Here is a 21,399-nt window from a genome sequence, read left to right on the forward strand (position 1 = left end):
CCCACCTCAAGCCCCACCCCCATCTCCTTCCTACTAACCTCATCCCGACCCCTTGACCTGTCCGTCCTCCCTGGACTGACCTATCTCCTCCCTAACTCCCCACCTACACCCACCTTTACTGGCTCCATCCCCGCCTCTTTGACCTGTCTGTCTCCTCCCCACCTATCTTCTCCTCTATGCATCTTCTATGCGCCTCACCCTCTCTCTCCCTATTTATTTCAGAACCCCCTTCCCCTCCCCCATTTCTGAAGAAGGGTCTAGGCCCGAAACGTCAGCCTTCCTGCTCCTCTGATGCTGCTTGGCCTGCAGTGTTCATCCAGCTCTACACCTTGTTATCTCAGATTCTCCAGCATCTGCAATTCCTACTATCTCTAAGTTAGACTTAGACAAATGTTCACAGCACAAAAAACAGAAGGGTTGGTTTAAAATGCTCAGGGCTTTCAAGATTGAATGTATTCTTTGTCAGATACTTGAGGGACATGGTGGTCATGTGATTGGACCAGTTATCCAAAGGCCAAAGTTAATTCATCTGTAGACTAGGTTCAAATTCCATCACAACCAGAGGAAATTTAAATTAATCAGATTAATTCTTTTTTAATAAAAACCAAAAGACCTGCGGATGCTGTAAATCAGGAACAAAAAAAAAGTTGCTGGAAAAGCTCAGCAGGCCTGGCAGCATCTGTGGAGGAGAAAACAGAGTTAACGTTTCGGGTCCGGTGACCCTTCCTCAGAACAGAGAAACGTTAACTCTTTTTTAAGAAACAGTATGGAAATGAAAACTCAGCAAAGTGACAATGAATCTCTCTTCAGTTGTTGCAAAAATCCATCTGGATCATCGACATACTTTAGGGAAGGAAATCTTCCAACCTTGCCTTGTCTGACCTACATGTGCAAGTAATGTAGTGATTCTTAATTATTGCCCTATGAGATGGCAAAGCAAGCCACTCAGTTGAAGGGCAATTTGGGATGACCAACAAATCATAGAATCTCTCTGTTGCAGAAAGATGCTGTCCAGCCCATCAAGTTTACACTGATCCTCCAAACAGCATCCCACCCAGACCTATCCACTAACACTGTCCCCGTAACCCTGCATTTACCATGGCTAGCCTGCACATCCCTGGACACTGAGCGATTTAGCCTCACCAATCCACCTAACCCCCACATCTTTGGATTGTGGGATGAAACCGGAGCACCCGGAAGAAACCCACACAGACACGGAGAATCTACAAACTCCTCACACAATCAAACCCAGGTCCCTGACGCAGTGAGGCAGCAGGGCTAACCACTGAGCCACTGTTCTGCCTTCTTTAGCTGAGTAGTTGAGTTTGGTGTGCTGGCTAATAGTTATTCCTCAATCAATGTCACCGAAACTATTTATCAAATCATTATTACATTGACATTCATGGGATCTTGCTGGAAAAATACTGGCTACTGTGTTTCTAGCTTCTCAACAGTGACTGCACTTTGGAATCACATGTCGGGCAGACCAGGTAAGGATGGCAGATTTCCTTCCCTCAAGGACATTAGTGAACCAGATGGGATTTTTCCAACAATTGGCAATGGGTTCATAGTCATCACCTGCATCCTGTGGGAATATATTTAAAAAACCACATTTATTAAATTATTGCATGTGTGGGTGATGTTGGCAAGACCAGCATGTCTAGCCCACTTCGAACTGCGTGATTTTTAATTCCAGATTAGACTGGCCCTCTAGATTACTCGTGCAGTGTAATTACCACCATGCCACTACCTCTACTAACAATCACAACTGCAAACTTAATATGTTTGTAGAAATTCAAATTAGTAATTGTGCCACCAAACCTGCCAATATATTAACATATTTCACTAAATTAGAAATTCCTCAAACAATGTCTGCTCATCATCTTTTTCATTCTGTCACTCTCACTGGGGTCTAATTTTCCATATTCTTCCACTGCTGTACCTCCACTGTTTTACTATGGCAACTCCAACTTCGGCGCATGCAGAGAATTTCTCCCACTTTGACACTCCACATGTATCCTTGAGGTTCTGAATCCTGAATTCTTCAGCACTTTCACCGCTAACTCCTAGACCAAACTACATCTGACAAAGCAGCTCACGCACAGCTTTCCTTTTTACTAACTCTTCTCGTTCCCTGCAGCAAATCACCACACTGTTCCACACCCATTTTTGCAGACTTTAATCATGGATGATTGATAAGAGATTTTTTTTTAAAAATAATTTAGTTCCACTTATTTAACCATGCCCCTGAGATGTTTTCATCTCCCCAGACACATCCCGCCCATGCTTTCATCTTTGTTTTCTTTCTGCCATGCTCTAACCCTCCTCCTTTTACAATGCTTTTGAAAGGCATGTATAGCTTAACTTTCCATCTCCTTCACCCACAAGCTAGATGAAAATCCTTTATTTGTTATGTAAGAAAGAGGGCCCTCAAGTCTGCCCTGCCGTTCAACAAGATCATAGCCAATTGCCCCAGGCCTCAGCTCTTCTTTCGGACCAACTCAGCATAGCCATCGAATCCCTTGAATATTTGAAAAATCTACCTACCTTCTCTTTGAATACTTTCACTGATCTAGCCTTCACAAATCTCTGAGGTGGAAATTCCAGCCATTCACTACCTTTGGGAGAAGAAATTCCTTTGCATCTCAGTTTTAAATGAGTGCCCTCTTACTCTCAACTGTGTCCCCTATTTTGAGAGTCCCCCAGTTCTCAACACCTACCTTGTCGACTCTGTCTGTTCCCTTATTTACAGAAGTCTGCATTATGTATCTGTGTTCTGCCTTCTAAAACTCTGGACAATGAACTACCTTTGCATGTACTCAAGATACTTAATCCATTCCCGCCACCTGCTTAACATTAGCCTTGACAATATAAACTTAATATTTTTTAAAAAGTGACTGGTGGCTGTTTAAAAAGTTAATCTGTCATGCACAGCTTTAGAAGTGGGATCTGCATGTGGTGAGACAATGAGCATGAGCGGCCTGGAGCCAGACCAGGAGCCAAGTCTAATTCAATGCCAGCTCCCTCAGGGGGGTCAGTCATACATGAGCCCTATTGGTGAAGGCTTGGTTAAGGAACTTGTATTAGGGAGGCTCTAGAAACTGAAATGATGGGTATCCATTCATACTGCTTCGTACATTGGGAATCTTGCCAAGGGGTGGTTCGCGTGTGGAATGAGCTTCCTGAGGAAGTGGTAGATGCAAGCACAATTACAGTGTTTTAAAAGACACTTGGTTAAGTACATGAATAGGAGAGGTTTGGTGGGCCAGGAGCAGGCAGGTGGGACTATTTTGGTATGGGATTATATTCGGCATGGTTGGACCGAAGGGTCTGTTTCCATGCTGTATGACTATGACTGTATAAGTCTAAAGTCAATGCTAAGGAGCATGGAAGAGCCCAGCTCCAGCATTGTACTTGGTTTTGCCCAGAGTTTGGAGAGAGCATCCTTTCCGGCATGGAAGTGACAGACATCTCCATAATGTACCCTGCTATCATGTGGTGGTCAATGTCTCTGATTCCATTGCAGCACAGGCAGGACTCACTCAATGTGGTGGAAGGCCAGGCTCCTGTCATGGAAGTTCAAAGTGCTGCCATCCTGCGATGGCCAGAATGGAAGGGCCAGTAGTTCATCCCAATGGATGCTTGCATGGAGCTTTAAACCTCAGAACAATGGCATTTGCCCTCCCATCACAGCCGCTCTGCCAGTACCATGACTTTGGTCGGTCGGTCAGTCAGTCCAACCAGAAAGCTATGACTCCACTCAAGGTTATCTGGAAGCCTGTTTCATTGAAAGTCATTAGGAACACTAGGGTGAGCAAATACACAAAAGATATCCAGTGATTAGTTTAGGAGTGATAATGTCACTCGCTGAGTAATTCCAGTTCTGGGGCTGAGAGTTCAAATCCCACCGTGGCATCCAGTGGAATATAGATTGAACTAATAAAATCTGGAATTGAAAGCTAGTCTCAGTTTTATCACAGACACCGTTACTATCGTCAATTGTTGTAAAAACCCAGCTGCTTCACTGGTGTCCTTTTGGGGAAGAAAACCTGCTTCCTGACCTCGTCTGACCTCTGTGACTCCAGGCGCAATGCGATGTAATTGATTCTTGGTTTGCCTTCTGGAGTGGCCTAGCAAGCTACTCTGTTCAAGAAATGGGCAACAGTTTCTGTCCTTGTCAGCAGTGTCCACGTCCCAGGAAAACATTATTTTTAAATAGTTGAAGTTTATATCCAGTATGGAGTGCTTTGATTTACAGATTTAATGAAGACTGTTTACTGTGTGGTGGTGTTTTTGTAGTGCGATCATCAGTAATGAAGGAAAAGTTTGGAACTCTTAGTAACTGGGAAATTGGGAATGAGGCATGCAGCTATCACAGCTGGATGAGTTGTCTATTGATGGCCTGCCCAATAAGGTTGTTGTTAAGCTGCCTCTTTCCTTTCACATCCCTTCTGCCTTTTTCTCTCCCTCTTCTTATCACCAGCTCTGGAGGATAGTCCACACCATCAGGGTGGTAGGATGGCCCAGCATTAATCAGATCACCACACTTAGAAACACTGCTAAGTCGGTGATCTGCTTTTATATATCTGTTTTCATTATATGCATGATGCCCCCAAGCAGAGTCATCAGGCATGTCATCAGTGAATCACCCTCCTCAACCAGTAACCATCCTTTGCTGTACCAAATTTAGAATACCCGAGATGATGCATACTGGCAAGATATTGGGCATTGACTTGTGTGCCTCACTGCATACAGCTGGACGACACCTGAATTTTTAGCCATTCAACTTTTAATTGAATGGAGCTGACATTCCACTGCAGTACAGTGTAGAGACTGTGTGGTTGGATGTTCTCTCTTGGCGGTGAGGTAATAAGCTGAGCTTGCACATGTGGATCAGCGTGAAAACCCTGTGGTGTCCAGATCAATATTTATCCTTTGACCAACTTAACTGAAACAAATTCATATTTAATCCTTTATTGCTATTTCAATGACATAAAGGGATGTGGTCAAAAGTCACAGCACCAGTTTATAGACCAATGGGTTTATTTGAAATCTCAAGCTTTCGGAGCGCTGCTCCTTCATCAGGTGAAATGGAGAGAAGTGCACAGGCACAGACTATATAGGCAGAGAGACAATGGCAAGATAATTCCGGGTAATTAAGAGTGTCATTAAGAGAATTACCATCAAGTCTCTGCCTATAAGTCTGTGTCTGTGCACTTCTGTCCACTCCACCTGATGAAGGAGCAGCGCTCCGAAAGCTTGTGATTTCAAATAAACCCATTGGACTATAAACTGGTGACGTCTGACTTTGTTTACCCCAGTCCAGTACCGGCATCTCCGCATTGTAAAGGGATTTGGGGAAGAGTGTAGGAAAAGAAGCATTGAAGTGGATGATCAGCTATAATGTATTGAGTAGCAGAGCAGCATTGAAGGGCTGAATGACCCACTGCTGCTATATATTTCCGCTGTTTGTGGGAGGTCTGTTGTATGCAAATTAGCTGCTGTCTTTCTGACATTGCAGCAGGGACCACAATTAATTGGATACCAAGCACTTTGAGGTTTCCTTGATTGTGAAACATTTTATATAAATGCTAATTTTTGTTTTATAGCTGAAAGACATTGTTAGTTTGATTGCTGTCTGCAGAAGACTAATTTTGCTCAGCGGTGTGACTGTACAATGAGAAAGCAAAGAATAGAATAGCGGAGTAGAATTGAATGTATAAACCAGTTCCTTCACAGCAATTGCTTCATGTAGATGAATAGTGTTTATGAATTACTGGCCTCGTAAAGCCTGTGTGTTTTTGGGGGAGCATCATCTCACATTCTTTAATTTGATCATTTCATTAATTGCTGACTGCCTGTTAGAGTCTTAAAAAAGTAAACAGGACACATCATTTTTGAGTACTGTTAGAAAGCGTTTTGCATTGAATACAGTGCCATTCAATAACTTTGTGTCACAAAACACTGCAGCTCTAGTAGGATTTTTCTGGAAGGCATAGTCACTAGAGTTCAAATTAAAATGGATTGAAGATGCAAATCTTCTAAAGAATGTGTGTTCCGCAAATTAGAGAAATCTGGAGTCGTCTGCTTTACTTTTACACGATTGCACTAAGACTTCTGTGCACAGTATTAGTTCCACATGGCCAATGAAATAGGCTCTCATTGCTGCTTCAGTTAATTAAATAAGTGAAGTAGTTGTCAAAACTGGATTAGTGTGACACTATATTATGCTTTTTTTTAAATAACTGATCTAATTTTGCCTTCAGCATATTGCTTAAAATTATTTGCAATGCAATTAAAACCAATAAATGGAAAAGAGTTAGCGGCATTTTTCATTACCTTGATTTATGATTCTCTTCAGTTCAGATAGCACTGGATTAGGTATCAGGACTTCCTATTACGTTACGTATAACCAACTGTATTGCATTGCTTGAAAGCGAATTAATTGAAATAACAGTCAACAAAGTAGTTGGTTTTGAATACTTCCCTTCCTGTTCTACAAATTGGACTTGAGTCCTGTCCAAAGCCTTGGGAAGAAAGTCTTCTCCTTGTGATTTTTGTAGATGAGATTGAGTTATTGTGCTTGATGGGAGCACAAATGAACAATACAAATCTGCCCAAAACCTGGCAGAAGTTGACTGTTTCGCTCCAATAACCCAAAATGATGATGTTTGGAGAACAGGAGTTGTCTTAAAGATATGGGCCCCAAGCACATATTAACAAAAGGTCTAGTTTTCATTGCAGCCAAGCATTGCATCATTCCATGACCTCTGCTCTCCCTCAAGACCTACATCTCTGAGTTATCCCTCCCAACATCTCTTTATTTAACTTTGTGTTAAATTTTATCCAATTCTAATCTCCTAAAGCACTTTTGTTCATTGCCCAACGTGAAAGATGTAATATAAATAAAGTTATATTTAAAAACATGGTACTGGCAGCTCTTGGGTGGAAATGATTCTTATCTTTCAGTCCTCAAATCTTCACCTAGACTGACACAAGCCTCACTAACATTTGAAACAATATTTCAGATTCTAAATACAGTGTACACCGCACACAACATGAACTTGCTCTGAAGTTGCACTTTTAATATTGTAAAATATCCAAGGCACCCAAAAGGAGCATTATCCAACATTTGACACCAGACACAGAAGAATATTTGGACAGGTTAAAAAGGAAGTCATAAAGAATATCTTGAGTAAGGAGCTAGAGAAATGAAGACATTTATGGAGCTAATTTCCAAGCTTAGAGGATAGACATGGGTGAATTAACTAGAGATGGACAAAAGTTGAGAAGTAGAAGGTGCCCTGAGATAACAGAGGCTTGAAGGCCTCAAGAACTTTGCATCAATAAGATGGTTATGAAGGGATTTGATAACTGAAGACCTAAATTTAAAAGCTAGACAGTGCCGGACTGATGTAAGCCAGTGATCATTGAACAGCAATTGTTGCAAGACAGGATACAGACAACAGAGGTTTGAATGAGCTCTGGATTCTTGAGGAGGCCAAGTGGGAAGCTGATCAGGAGAGCTTTAGAATAGGTACGTCGAGAGGGAACAGAGTGATCGATGAGGGTTTTGGCAGCATTTAAGCTGTTTACAGAGGTGCACACAGAAAAGCTTGATGACGGCAAACATATTTAGAAGTTCAGCTTGGTAACATAGGACACCAAGTGCCTGAATAATCTGGTCCAGAGAAATGGCAATCAAAGAATAAAATTTTCACTAGGAAAAATTCCAATAAGTTACACAGAGCTGGTACGTGGATGAAAGTTATGGGGAAATGCAGGAAAGTGTATTTGAGGAATATCGGATCAGCCATGATCCCGTTGAGCAGGCTCGAGGGGGCGAATGGCTTATTCCTGTTCCTATTTTCTATGGTCTTATGTATGAACTCAATGGGCTGAATGACGTCATGTATGTCATGAATTATGAATTATGATGTAATGGTACATAATTTAATTATAGCTGGATATTAGATCAATAACGTTACAAATCAGAGGCATGGGGGTAGAAATTCCCAACTTACACTTTCCTGTAAAATGCAAAGTCCGATGTGCATGTGGCACCCATTGCAGCTATCCATTTCCAAAGTTCACAATTTATCAAAGTTCTCAAGGTCCAATTGTTCTAGCTTTCCAAAGCAAAAGACTTCATTTCCATAGTTTGATCTGCATTAAGATTGATATTCTATCACTTCAAGATAGTATAACGAGTTTCAGAGATGAGCCAGGTGAATGTGCTCCCTTAATTATGAAAAAATACACAGGAAGCTGGCCTGTTAATGGCTGCATTGATTTGTCTGCCTTTCCAATGTAGGATGCAAAGCTCTCGTGCAGTAAAGAAGGACTAGTTTATTTTCAGTTGTACAGAGAATAACAATCACAAAATTGTAAAAGTTGTACATGTTACTGATATATTGCTGCTTTTGTCACAATTGCTGGTTTTGCTTGACCTAAATGACTAAATGTATTTTAAACTGTATTTGAAAATGATATGATATTGATCAGTACTCAACAGTGTACAGGATTCAACTTCTTACATTGTTCCTCTCCCTTCACTCAGTTGACACATGGGATTGTTCCAACGAACGCTGCCCAGTACAATTTGAATCTCTTTGCCCTGAGGATTCAGTACTTGTTAAAGGATACACCCCACCAGGCCAGTGCTGTCCAACACCAAGTGTCTGCAAGTGTAACAAGGAAGCCTGCAAAGAGGAGAGCTGTCCCTTTACTCACCAACGTGTTCTGCTTTCTGAAGCAACAGGATTACCAGGAGAATGTTGTGACATCTATGAATGCAGACCAGGTATTGCTTCCAAAATATTTGGCTTTTGTGCATTTCATATTGATGCGATCAAAATTTGTTAATGTTAATTTATAGAAAAGTAGCGATATATTAAAGTAAAACAATGACTTCATCATGTAACATGTTTCCTATTTTCCACTTGTGCTGCACTGCTGGCTTGTTTAAAAATACAAAAGGAAGATAAAGACATTCAACCCTTAAAGGTTCACCCTCTTATACTGTAATTCTTTCATCACAGAACCTTATAGCATCTTGAATAGCTTAGTGCTAGCTTTGGCTAAGAAGCAATGGGAGTTATGGGAAGACATTAGTCTTAAATTAACATTATTCTACTTGTTTGTCTACAGATACAATCTGATACACATAATGTTTCCAGCATTTCAGTTTTCATTTCAGGTTTCGAGGATTTGCAATATTTTGTTTTGATTTTATTCTTTCTTGAACTCTCAGTATTTGTTACAGCCCTACTACTCCTTAGTTGTAGGTATCATTATACAGCATAAAGCAAGATCAAAAGCATTGGTGGAATACTGAAAACTCAATGATGCACCAAGTTGGCTAATTCACTAAGCCAGTTTACAGGAGATGTAAGTCATTGATGCACATGTTGGAGTGAGTTGTCAAAAGCTGTTTTGAAATGGTAGTTATGATTTCATCTAGAACAATGCCAGACTGGAGAAGATTCATTGATGCTATTATTAGATCAAAGCTCTGTTGAGTGCAAAAAGGTAATGTTGTATTCAATACCATTTTTACATAGCACAACTGAACGCAGTGGCTATCAGTTCAGCAGTGTACATTTAAAACAGGCAAATAGCTCTACTGATTTCTGTATGAACTAACATGACAACACAGATCTCCTGAAGGATTTTGATTTGTCCACTTCAAGGTTTAATTGGCATCAAAAGATTTTGATCATGTAAATCACCAACTACACCAAATATGATCGCATCAAATATGTCCAGTATAAATACTGAGGACTCAATAAAATCTCTTTATAACAATACACTTTGGATGCAGATACATGGGTATATTGAAATAATGTGGAATGAAAGCAGAAAGCACAAATCCAAGCAAATAGAAAAGTTATAATTTATCAAAGGCTGAATTTTCATAAGGGCATTGGAACAGGCAAGCAAAATGAAAAAGCTCAGCTAGCTGTGAACAAGGTGCAGAGAGAACAGAGGCCCACCTTCCTGGTCCACTGGCTTCCTGTGAAACAGTTGAGGCACAGGCTGCCATGCCAGCTTGGGGTTCCTGAGTCGCACTGAGTGATGTTTAACACCAGGTTGACCACCACATGCAAACAGTCACCTTGCAAGACAAAAGATTGTCATCAATACAACATGCACGTAGCTATATGCAAATGCAGTGTTTTCCTGGTTCTTCAAATTTGATAGATGATAATTGATGTCCAATAGCATTTCGTTACATGTATAATTCTTTGCGAGGGGGATTCTTTGGTACATGCTTAAAAACAATTATTTTCACTGAATTACAACACACAAACGTGAATATGAAAGAGAATTTCCCACTTCCATCAATGAGCTCCAGTTTTGTGTTGTTGCCAAACTTCTTGCATCAACAAAAGTTCAGAACCTTGCATGTTACAGATCTTTACATACTTGCAGAATCCATCAGAGTCGACTTTCTAGTTATCCTTCACCATGTCCTTGTTCTCATGTTGCCTCTGCCTACATCCTGTTACTATATCCTACTATGCACAATGGGGACTAGTGTGACCTGCCTGCACCTGTTGTCCATGGATTTGCACCCTGCTCAATTTCCAGGTCAAGCCTGAGTTGGTGATTGCAAGCTTTCATCTGAAGCAAGTGGCAGCGTTACAAAGCTACTGAAAAGAAGAAAACACATAAATCTGTTTCCTGGTCCATGGATGGTGAGTGCACAACTCTCAAAAATTGACTGGGGCATGGTTTGGTCAAACTTTAATCTTTAAACGTTAAACTTGATAGGCCCACACGTTTGAATACTAAGTAGCTTTAGACTTCTGGATGATACTTGTAACTTTGTTTTCTTCTCTATCTTTCAGCATTTATGAGTTGTCTGTGTCAATTATTACTTTTGCTGTCTTCACTGGCATCAATAACCAACTTGCTCAGAAAAGGTAGAGAGCATGTGAAAGATGACCAAGATGTGCCACACGCCTTCCTTTCCACCAGGCACACCACCCATACCCACAGAGTGAGGAGAAGTATACTTCCTTTGGCAGACATATCAGTTGGACCCCTTCTTTCCAATGCAAGTTACAGATGGAATTTCATCAATACGGGAACCTGAACTGACCATTAGAAGGTTCTTCAGGTGTACAATCACAGCGTGCTTAACACAGTACAACATGAAAGAAGACAGTGCAGGCCACTTCGTCTCCTGTTCCTTCCCGTTGTCCAATGTCTGTTTAAGTGTTGACCATCTGCAATACCTTCCAATTTTAATAGAGTTCACACAGTCAAAGCATCACCTTGTTTGTTCTCTTCAGTCATTGTCTGAGCTGCTGCACTTTTTCAGCTGTTTTAGTTTGGCTCCAGATATTCAACATTTGCATTATTTGTCATTCTCCCTTTGCGTGTTCGATTAAGTGACGAATGCAAGATTGGCTTCTGTGCCAAGGCATCTGCGGGTGTTCTGCAGCACAGGGCTATCACATGCAGGGACAGTGATGATTGGTGGTGGTGGCCTGAATCTCGACTCTGTTTAATGGTGGGATGTTGCAACAGAATGCAGAAAGTTTTATCATTGGTGCCTTTGCAGCCCCTCAACTTCACCAATAAAAACCGAAAGAACTGCAGATGCTGTAAATCAGGAAACAAAACTGAAATTGCTGGAAAAGCTCAGCAGGTCTGGCAGTATTTGTGAAGGAAAAAAGCAGAGTTAACGTTTCGGATCCAGTGAGTTCTGAGGAAGGGTCACCGGCCCTGAAACGTTAACTCTGTTTTTTCCTTCACAGATGCTGCCAGACCTGCTGAGCTTTTCCAGCAACTTTGTTTTGTTCCCTCAACTTCATCATCCATCAGACAAGGGATTATGTGCTGGTTCTGATGAAAGATCGGCAATCAGAAATGTTAAATCTGTTTCTCTCCACTGAATACCCACTAAGCAATTCCAACTTTTGTTTTTATTTTGGATTTCCAGCATTCAGTGTTTTGCTCTTGAACTGGATTCTGAGTTGATCCACCATTTGTGAACTGACTGATACAAGCACTTAAAATTCCCTTTCCTTTCATTTTGCCTGCTGCTACTTGTCTCTTAACTGCCTTGCAAGGCATTCAGTTTCGGAGTAATTAGGGATGGATAACAAACTGTGATACCCACATACCATAAAAGAAAAAGAATGCTCTTGACTTTTGAAACAAGATTAGCATAAATTTTAACCATTTCCATCTGGTTTAAATCAACTCCAGTGCCTTCTAAAGTAGCTAAAACAAAAAATGTAAGGGCTTTTAAAAAAAAGTCACAGTCTTCCAATAATTCATGTGGTTTACAAAAATTGACAAATTTGCTCCTCTTTATTTATCTGTTACCAAGGAATTAAGTGATGCTGGATACAATTTCAATGCTTGCATGCTGTGAAATGATTATATCATGGCATCCATTGGATTATAGGATATTGTGTTGCTCTACCAAGAGGTCAACTGAGCCTTTAATCAACATTGAATTCAGTTTTATTAGAGCAAAGCAATCTTAGTTGGATTCAATACAGAAACATAACACTGAGGTCTCTGCATCATCTATGGGCCAGCTTTACTTTTAAATAAAAATCAGTTTACCAGGTTGTTTTGAAAATTTTGTGGCAAAGTCATAGTGGGGTCCCTACCTCTCAGCCAGAGGTAACATGTTTGAGTCCCATGCCAAGACTTGTTGCTCATTAAAGGTGTATTTGTGATACGGCCAAGCAGGTTCTTTGTCAGTATGTAAAAGACCTTCCAATATTGCTAATGGCAGGTGATGAGAGTAGGAGGTCTCCTCATCAGCCATCCTGCAGAAGGCAGTGACAAACCACTGCAGTGCTACACTCAGAAGCGTGAACCAATCTAATCAAACTTCATGGCCCAAACCTCAAATGAGGTCAGGAGAAATGATGGCCAAATCATTTGATATGGCAGGAAATAAATCTAGCCTAAATAATAGTGCAACCTGATTTGCTGGCATAAGGAAATTAAAACTGGACAAGGAGAAGCTAACATTCTAAAAATATGAAGTTAAAGTTAATCGTTGACATTGCCTGCAGAACTTCAATTTCAAATTTCTAAATTGAATTGGACATGGATTTTCTTATTTCTGCCAAGAATCGGTTAGGCCATTAAAAAGGTAACGCAACATCTTTTAATCTCGTTCAATTTCTGACGTAACATTCATAATACCTACATCTTCTAACTCCTCTGATTAATGGATGAATTCACGGCTGTATTGGTAAATGTATACAGATTAAGAATTAGGAATGTACTGATGACCATGAAACCATTGTCGATTGTTGGAAAAACCCATCTGGCTCTCTTACATCCTTCAGGGAAGGAAATCTGCCGTCCTCATGTGGTCTGGCCTACGTATATCTCAACTGTCCCCTAAAATGGCCTAGCAAGCCGTTCAATTGGATAAATCGTAACACGAAGGTGAAACCAGACAGACCACCCTGGCATTAACCTAGATGCTGGAAAAGACAACAGCAGAAACAGCCCTGCCCAACCCTAGTTGATGCAAAAAGTGGGAGAGCTGTCACACAGACTAGTCAAGCAACAGCATGACATAGTCACACTCGTGGAATCATACCTTACAGACAATGTCCCAAACACCACCATGACCATCCCTGGATATATCCTGTCCCACCAGCAGGACAGACCCAGCAGAGGTGGTGGCACAGTGGTATATAGTTGGGAAGAAGTTGCCCTGGGAATTCTCAACATTGACTCCAGATCCCATGAAGTCTCATGGCTTCAGGTTAAACATGGGCAAGGAAACCTCCTGCAGGTTACCACGTATTGTCTTGCCTCAGCTGATGAATCGGTACTCCTCCATGTTGAACAATACTTGGAGGAAGCACTGAGGGTAGCAAGGGCACAAAATGTACGCTGGGTCAAAGATTTAATTGTCCACCATCAAGAGTGGCTTGCCAGCAGTATGACTGATCAAGCTGGTCAGATCCTAAAAGCCACAGCTGCTGGACTGGGTCTGCAGCAGGTGGTGAGGGAACCAACAAGAGGGAAAAACATACTTCACTTCATCCTTAACAATGTGCAGCAGGCAAACGCATCTGTTCTTGACAGTATCGGTAAGAGCGACCACCTCACAGTCCTTGTGGATGTGAAGTCCCGCCTTCATACTGAGAATAACCTCCATCGTGTTGTGTGGCACTATCACCGTGCTAAATGGGACAGACTTTTAGTAACTAAAGACTGGGCATCCATGAGATCCATGTGGGTCATCAACAGCAGCAGAACTGTACTCCAGCACAATCTGCAACCACATGGCCCACCATATCCCTCACTCTACCAAAGCCATCAAGCCAGGTTCAATGGAGAATGAAGGGAGGGCATACCAGGAGCACACTAGGTATACTTAAAAATGAGGAGTTAACCTGGAGAAGCTACCAAACAGGACTACTTTCATGCCAAACAGCGAAAGCAGCAAGTGATAGACAGAGATAAGCAATCTCACAATCAGTGCATCAGATCTAAACTCTGCAGTCCTGTCACATCCAGTCGTGAATGGTGGTGGACAATTAAACAATTCACTGGAGGAGGAAGCTCCGCAAATATCCCCATCCTCAATGATGGGAGAGTCCAGAACATCAGTGCAAAAGATAAGGCTGAAGCATTCAAAACAAACTTCAGCCAGAAGTGCCGAATAGATGGCCTCCTCCAGTGGTCTTCAACATTACAGATATCATTCTACAGCCAATTCATATTTCTCCATGTGATATCAAGAAATAGTTGGAGACACTAGATAGTGCAAAGGCTATGGGGCCTGACAACATTCCGGCAAACATACTGAAGACTTGGGCTCCAGGACCTGCCGTCGTTCCAGTACAGCTACAACACTGGCATCTACCTGATAATGTGGGAGATTGCCCAGGTCTGTCCTGTATACGAAAAGCAGGACAAATCCAACCTGGCCAATTACTGCCCCATCAGTCTGTGCTCGATCATCAAGCAGCACCTGCTGACACCCAATTTGGATTCTGCCAGGGCCACTCAGCTCCTGACCTCATTATAGCCTTGGTTCAAACATGGACAAAGCGCTGAGTTTCAGAGGTGAGGTGAGAGTGACAGCCCATGGCATCATGGCTGCATTCTTCCAAGTGTGACATTAAGGAGCCCTAGCAAAACTGAAATCAATTGCTATCAGGGTAAATTCTCCGCTGGTTGGAGTCATACCTGGCAGATAGGAGGATAGCTGTGGTTGTTGAAGGTCATCACAACTCCATGACATCTCTGCAGGAGTTCCTCAGAGTAGTGTGCGAAGCCCAATCATCATCAGCTGCTTCATCAATAACCATCCCTCCATCATAAGGTGAGAAATGGGGATGTTGCTAATGATTGCACAATGTTCACCAGCATTCGTGATCCTCAGGTACCAAAACAGTTCATGTTCAAATGCAACAAGATCTGGACAATGTCCAGGTTTGGGCTGACAAGTGGCAAGTAACACCACACTAATGCCAGGCTATGGCCATCTCCTATAAGACACAATCTAACCATTGACATGCAGTGGTGTTACCATCACTGAACTCCCCACTACAGACATTCTTTGGGGTTACCATTGACCAGAAACTCAACTGGACGTGCCACATAAGCACAGTGGCTACAAGAGCAGGTCAGAGGGTAGGAATACTGCAACGAGTAACTCATCTCCTGACTCCCCAAAGGCTGCCCATCATCTTCAAGGCACTAGTCAGGAGTGTGATGGAATACTCCCCAGTTACCTGCATGGGTGCAACAACATTCAAGAAGATTGACACCATCCAGGACAAAGCAGCCTGCTTGGTTGGCACCATATCTACAAATGTCCATTCCCTCCACCACCGACGCTCGGTCGCGGCAGTGTGGCCTATCTACAAGATGCACTGCAGAAGTTCACCAAAGATCTTTAGACAGCAAACCCATGACCACTTCCATCTAAAAGGACAAGGGTAACAGATATATGGGGACACCACCACCCTCAAGTTCCCCTCTGAGCCACTCACCATCCTCAATTGAAAAAATATCGCCATTTGCTGTGTCAAATTCCTGGAATTCCCTCCCTAATGGCATTGTAGGCCAACTGACAGCACATGGACTCCAGTGGTACAAGAAGGCAGCTCACCACCACCTTCTTCTCAAGGGCAGCTAGGGATGGACAAAAAATGTTGGCCGGCCAGCGATGCACACGTCTCATGAATGAATAAAGAAAAAAATTCTTCATACCCTCCTAGTTACCTCAGAATCATTGGAAAATGCACTATTGATGTGCTCCAGCTTCCAGTAAAGCATATAACACAGTCACAAAGTTGCAAGCAAATACATGCTTGACTTTCCAACATGCGGTTGACTGTTACGTAGATGGCATTGCGTAAAGAGCCAGGATTTGTGTTGACTAAGAAATCTGATACCTGAGAAAGGAAATGAGCTGAATAAACGCCTGACACAAGAGCAGTGTCATTAAGGTTGAGCCATTTGCCAATATTCATTACAAGTAGAAGCAGTGTTATAAAGGAGAGCTGAACAATGGGTTCATTTGTATCGTTATCAAAAACTTGCATCTTAATGGAATGGTATCATTTTGTGAAAAACTTTTGATTTAACATTTTACAATCATAGTTAATCAAGGATATGGTAAAATTCATGTTTGGAAGTTTTGTTTGGCTTGTTGTTTGTGAATTGACCCAGGGAATGAAATTTATCATCTGAACACTGTCGTCACCTGGTCAAGTTGAACTCAACCCTTCGCTTTTTAATTGAATCAGACAAATTAGATTTAATATTAGTGAGATTTCTACATGAATAGAAAGAACAGACTTGTACTGAATTTCAACTCCAAATCTTTGAACTCACCCTAGGCAAAAAACAGAAGATGCTGAAATTAATCATTGACTCCTGGCTTTCCATGGAATGATGACATCCCCCACTCTGCTGCCTTCTGGGATTGGGTAATCAAAGAGTAATTTGATTTTCAGATTGGATATTTAGGATCAATAGTTTAAATACCATCTTGTTTTACATCAAGAGAATGGCTTTTCTGGTGTACATGTTTATATGTGCAAGCCTGTTCATACGTGTCATGTTTCCATGTTGCCGAACTTCCACCCTTTCTGAAAGGAAGATGCAAACTTCTTAGTTTGAGCAAAGGATGAGGTGAAACTCGAGCAAGGTAGCAATGTCGTGGGTTAACCTGGTGTTGCTAAAGGAAGAGATTGAGGGAAAATAGTCGCTTGGCGGTACAGAACATGAAAAAGGATACATTTTATCAAAGCTCTTCAATTAGTGATTGGCAGAGGCATTCTACATGGAAATCAGAGTCCCCTTGATAATTAATCAGTATTCTCATGCTGAAGAAATGTTAGTTTTCCTCTTGAGTTGGTATTCTTGTGAAATGTTCTGATAAGCGCAAGACAAAAAGCTTTGCCAAAATGTCCTTTCTCAGCAGTACTTGAGATTGAGAGCACATGTGAAACAATGCATAGAGTTTTTAAATCATTCAAAATGCTCCAGTGAAACATCAGTGAGATATTGGTGATTGCAAATGAATCCTTAAAAAAAAGCTGGGAAATAAACCTGACTGGAATCCTCAGGGATTGATTTGGGACGAGAGGGGAATGTTCAGGAAAGAAATGTGGCTGCGAAAGGGGATCGAGCAAATTTGGTTTTTGAGGCAGGCTTACTGGAAGCCTCATACAATTGTAGATTCAAAGTTGCAGACTTTGAGCACTAGACCATGAGGGAACTCATTAACTGTAGGAGAGAAAGGGCAGAATTTAGTTTATACGACTAAAGATCAAAGTAATCAATTAGGGATATGTGATAGCAGCTCTCATTATGTTTTCTTTTCTGTGGATATAAATGCATTGACTGGCTAAGCTTTATTAGGTCAGTCACTGTAAAAATGCTTAGGCTGTAAAATATCTTGAAATAAAGTGCAAAGTTAAACAGGTTTTTTTTTTCTGGTCACATGCTTGAGCTGAAAAGTTCAACAGTTCAGTGTTGGGAAAGGTTTTACATTTTTTGTTCCATCCAAAGGGTGAAAAATAATTCCCTTCAGCACTTGGTACTGGGTTAATTGTAGCTGACAGGAAAGGGATCAGTGTTTTGATAATAAACGTCTGCTGTTCTTTTCTGACCAGTATTGAAATCTTTTGTGTTGCCCTTTTTGAGCCCACTGCAGATTAAACCCACATGAATGCCCTGACAGCAAGCTGACATCAAAAGCCACTGGTCTGGGGAAGGTGGGTTTCACCCTGAGTAGCTCAGGCACTCATCCACAAAAAGCTTTCACTGCCACGAATGCAGTGAGAAAAAAAAATGAATAGAGCAGATTTACGCGTTCATCAAACATTTTACACAGAATTATGCAGTTCAAAAGAATCAGGAATTTTCCCTTCCTGAGAACTGCCTGGAATTTGTGCACCAAGGATTTCCAGTTAATTACCACCACATTTTAATTTTTTTCAGAATTGGAAATATTTGTGTTTGCTGTTCATCATTGACGGTATTTGAAGAAGCAGGATTTGTCGTTGTGTATCTGCTCAATTTGTAAGGCTAAATAATTGCAATGTGACATTTAATTTTGATAAATTTATTATTTTTATTGAAGTACTTTGCTCAAATTGCAACAGCTGCTACTATAAATCTTTTTTAAAATTAAAATGCTGATTTAGAAGGTGGAAGCAGGCAGTCTGAAACAAAAGGGAGTCAATTCTACTCAAAATGCTGTTGACCACAGCATTGCTGATTGACTTGTGTGTGCATGATTGTTGTATAATGCACAGCAAAGAAGAAATCCAGTTATTGTTGGAGGTCTGGAATATGGTCACAGAATTGCACTAACTTCACATTTTCCAACTAGTCAATTGACTTCCATTGCTTTAATGCCTCACTCTACTCAGAGTGATGTCCATTTTTATTTTGGCAGGATATGTGTTGTAGGAGTTTAGGTGGGGAATTTCTGATGTCCGCACTTTCAAATTTGCAGTGTAACTTATAAAGCAGAGCTTTACTTTTAGGACCAGCTGTCGATGTTTGATTGACAGTAAACTTGCTTCAACCCTTGCATTGGTGCTTAGAGATGGCTTAGTTTTATTTGTGATCATAAGCTGTACTTCAATAACGTTTCTCAATGACCTGTACTTCTCAATCTGAGAAAAACACACCGTAATTCAAAATAGTCACATCTAGGAGGCTTAAATGAACTGGAATCTCAAATTCCACATCAATATAATGTTTTGTGTTGTTTACTTGTATTGGAAATCGGTTAATATTACATTCCATGTCAGCTGTAGCTCAGTTGGTGGGTGTTTTGTGTGGTTTTAGGGTCACAGCTGAGAGCTAGTTCTGGACAGACTGATTCAGGGTAATGTAAAGTCAAGAACTCTTCAAGTTTATACTTCTGTAAATCCCTAGTCATTGTATGTTAGCGCTGTAGATAACTATGCATGGCAGCCTGTGAACTACAAGGTTGGGAGTCTATTGGTGTACCGTTAAAAGACTGTTATCTGCGTGTGTTTCACTCTTCACTTTAACTGAACTCCACCTCCCTTGTGATATTTAATCCCTGTGGGGAGCAGCTCCATGCCATCATCATAAGGTTTTTCCAGGGTCTTAAAGCCATGACACTCCTACCCAAAGCTTTTCCTCCCATTGATTGGCATTTTTATGCATTCTGAAATGAGTTACTTGGTTTTAGTCTTTTTTTTACAATATTGACATTCATTTTGATCTTGGCTCCCTCACCACCACCACCACCTCAACCCCGCCCCCCCCCAAGACTTGAACCTCATTCATCTGTGTCATTAGGTGGGCAGGGAAAGTCTATGGCATGTCTCAAAAACGTGAAGTTGGAGAGCTTTCCTTTTCTCTGCTGGCTTCTGCAAGATCAGAGATTTAATCGATCTAGCAGCGTGACCGCATGTCCTGAATGGATATTACCAACTGAAGGGTCTTAGATTGGTGTAACTGCAGGAACATAGTTAAGTTAACAACAAGTTAAGTTGTTGTTCCTTCTCCAGGTGATGGTGTTATTTCTGCATGGAAATACAACAGGTAGTTACACCCAATATGAAGAAACTTATTTCATTGCAGTACTTTAGACGGTAGCATGTGGACGAAGAGGGAGCGTTCGACGAACGCTCAACGCATTTTTGGAGCAAGGCTGGACAGTTTCGTCTAGACCGATACAGAGTTTTGAAATTACACCTGCGATAAGATAAAACAGCATGAGATTGTTCAGGTCTTTCCATTGAACTTGTCATATCCAATATATTTTTCAGTCTAGTTGAACGCTGTATCGTGCTTTATGTAGTCAGACTCTGTAGAATGTTCTGCATGCAATCAAACATTTGCTGTATCATGTTTCTTAATCAATTTTCTAGACTCTGTATCCATGGTAATTTGGACTGCTTGTTCAACGAGTTCCATCTCTTTTGATTGAAAAAGTCCAGTGACTTCAGTGAAGTGTAATCCTCACAGTTCTAATTTGTCCTTGAACTGAAATATTGATCAAAAGCTGCTAAGAGGTTTTCAAATCTAGCTTGTTTCTCATTGATCTGTTGTCAGTAGGAGGTATGGTCAGATGTTCTTCTCAAATAGTATATTCTGCATTTGATTTAACGTTCAGTGCTGAAGCTGCTCAAAATCTTAAGAATTGTGCTCTCCACTTTTGTTAATTTGATCTACAAAAGAAATCTGATAGCTTGAATTTCTCTGGCAAGATTGGTACCAGTGAATTTTATTGTATTGACTGTTTTTTGATGAGCACTGGAGTTGGTAATTTTGTCGATTCAGATAATGATTGTTAGCATGTTACCTTGCTTGGACTACACTCGTTTTGTTACCTTGTTGTATTCATTGTTGATTAAACATTGCTGACTCTTATTGTGAAGATTGTTTTGACGGATTCTACTGAAAGCTATTTAAATTTCTACAGTTTTAAATCCAATTTTCAATGTAAGATTTTGTTTTCCTTTACCAATATGTTACCTTCATAGAAATAAAAAGGTACTCCTTTTTCAAAAGATTTAGGTGTAGAAATTTTCCCAAAGCAGCTTCAATCAATATGATTCCTTGCTGGTTTTTTTCTGCCTGTTTCAAAGATGGCTGCCATAACATTACTCCTGTCAGTTTTTTTCTGCATTTGAGACATTTTCCTGCCAAATTTGATACCATGCCATCAGATTCATGCTCCTTTTGTCTCTGCTTTTTTTATTTAACCAAAAAATTCGATAAAATTTCAAAGTTACTGAATACAACATATTTCTTGCTCACAGCACAAAAATAGTACAGATTTTTGTGAACTTTCTTGTTAGGATTCTAAGACTTGATTTTTAAAAGTCAAAATTTTGATTTCTTCTTTTGATCATTTTTACAATCAATGTGCAAAAAGCCCGTTATTCA

The 21,399-nt window shown here is 40.9% G+C and overlaps 1 protein-coding gene across 1 annotated transcript in view; it reads left to right on the forward strand.

The window, feature by feature from the left end:
• The window catches only part of LOC109930456 (cysteine-rich motor neuron 1 protein-like), a 295,898-nt gene that overhangs the window by 223,913 nt on the left and 50,586 nt on the right, over positions 1-21,399 (forward strand). The window contains exon 4 of the mRNA XM_048600447.1: positions 8,561-8,803. Within this exon, the coding sequence (XP_048456404.1) occupies positions 8,561-8,803 (243 nt within the window). The remainder of the gene's footprint in view (positions 1-8,560; positions 8,804-21,399) is intronic.

This window comes from Rhincodon typus, chromosome 8, assembly GCF_021869965.1.
Source record: "Rhincodon typus isolate 14 chromosome 8, sRhiTyp1.1, whole genome shotgun sequence".
Lineage (NCBI taxonomy): Eukaryota > Metazoa > Chordata > Chondrichthyes > Orectolobiformes > Rhincodontidae > Rhincodon > Rhincodon typus.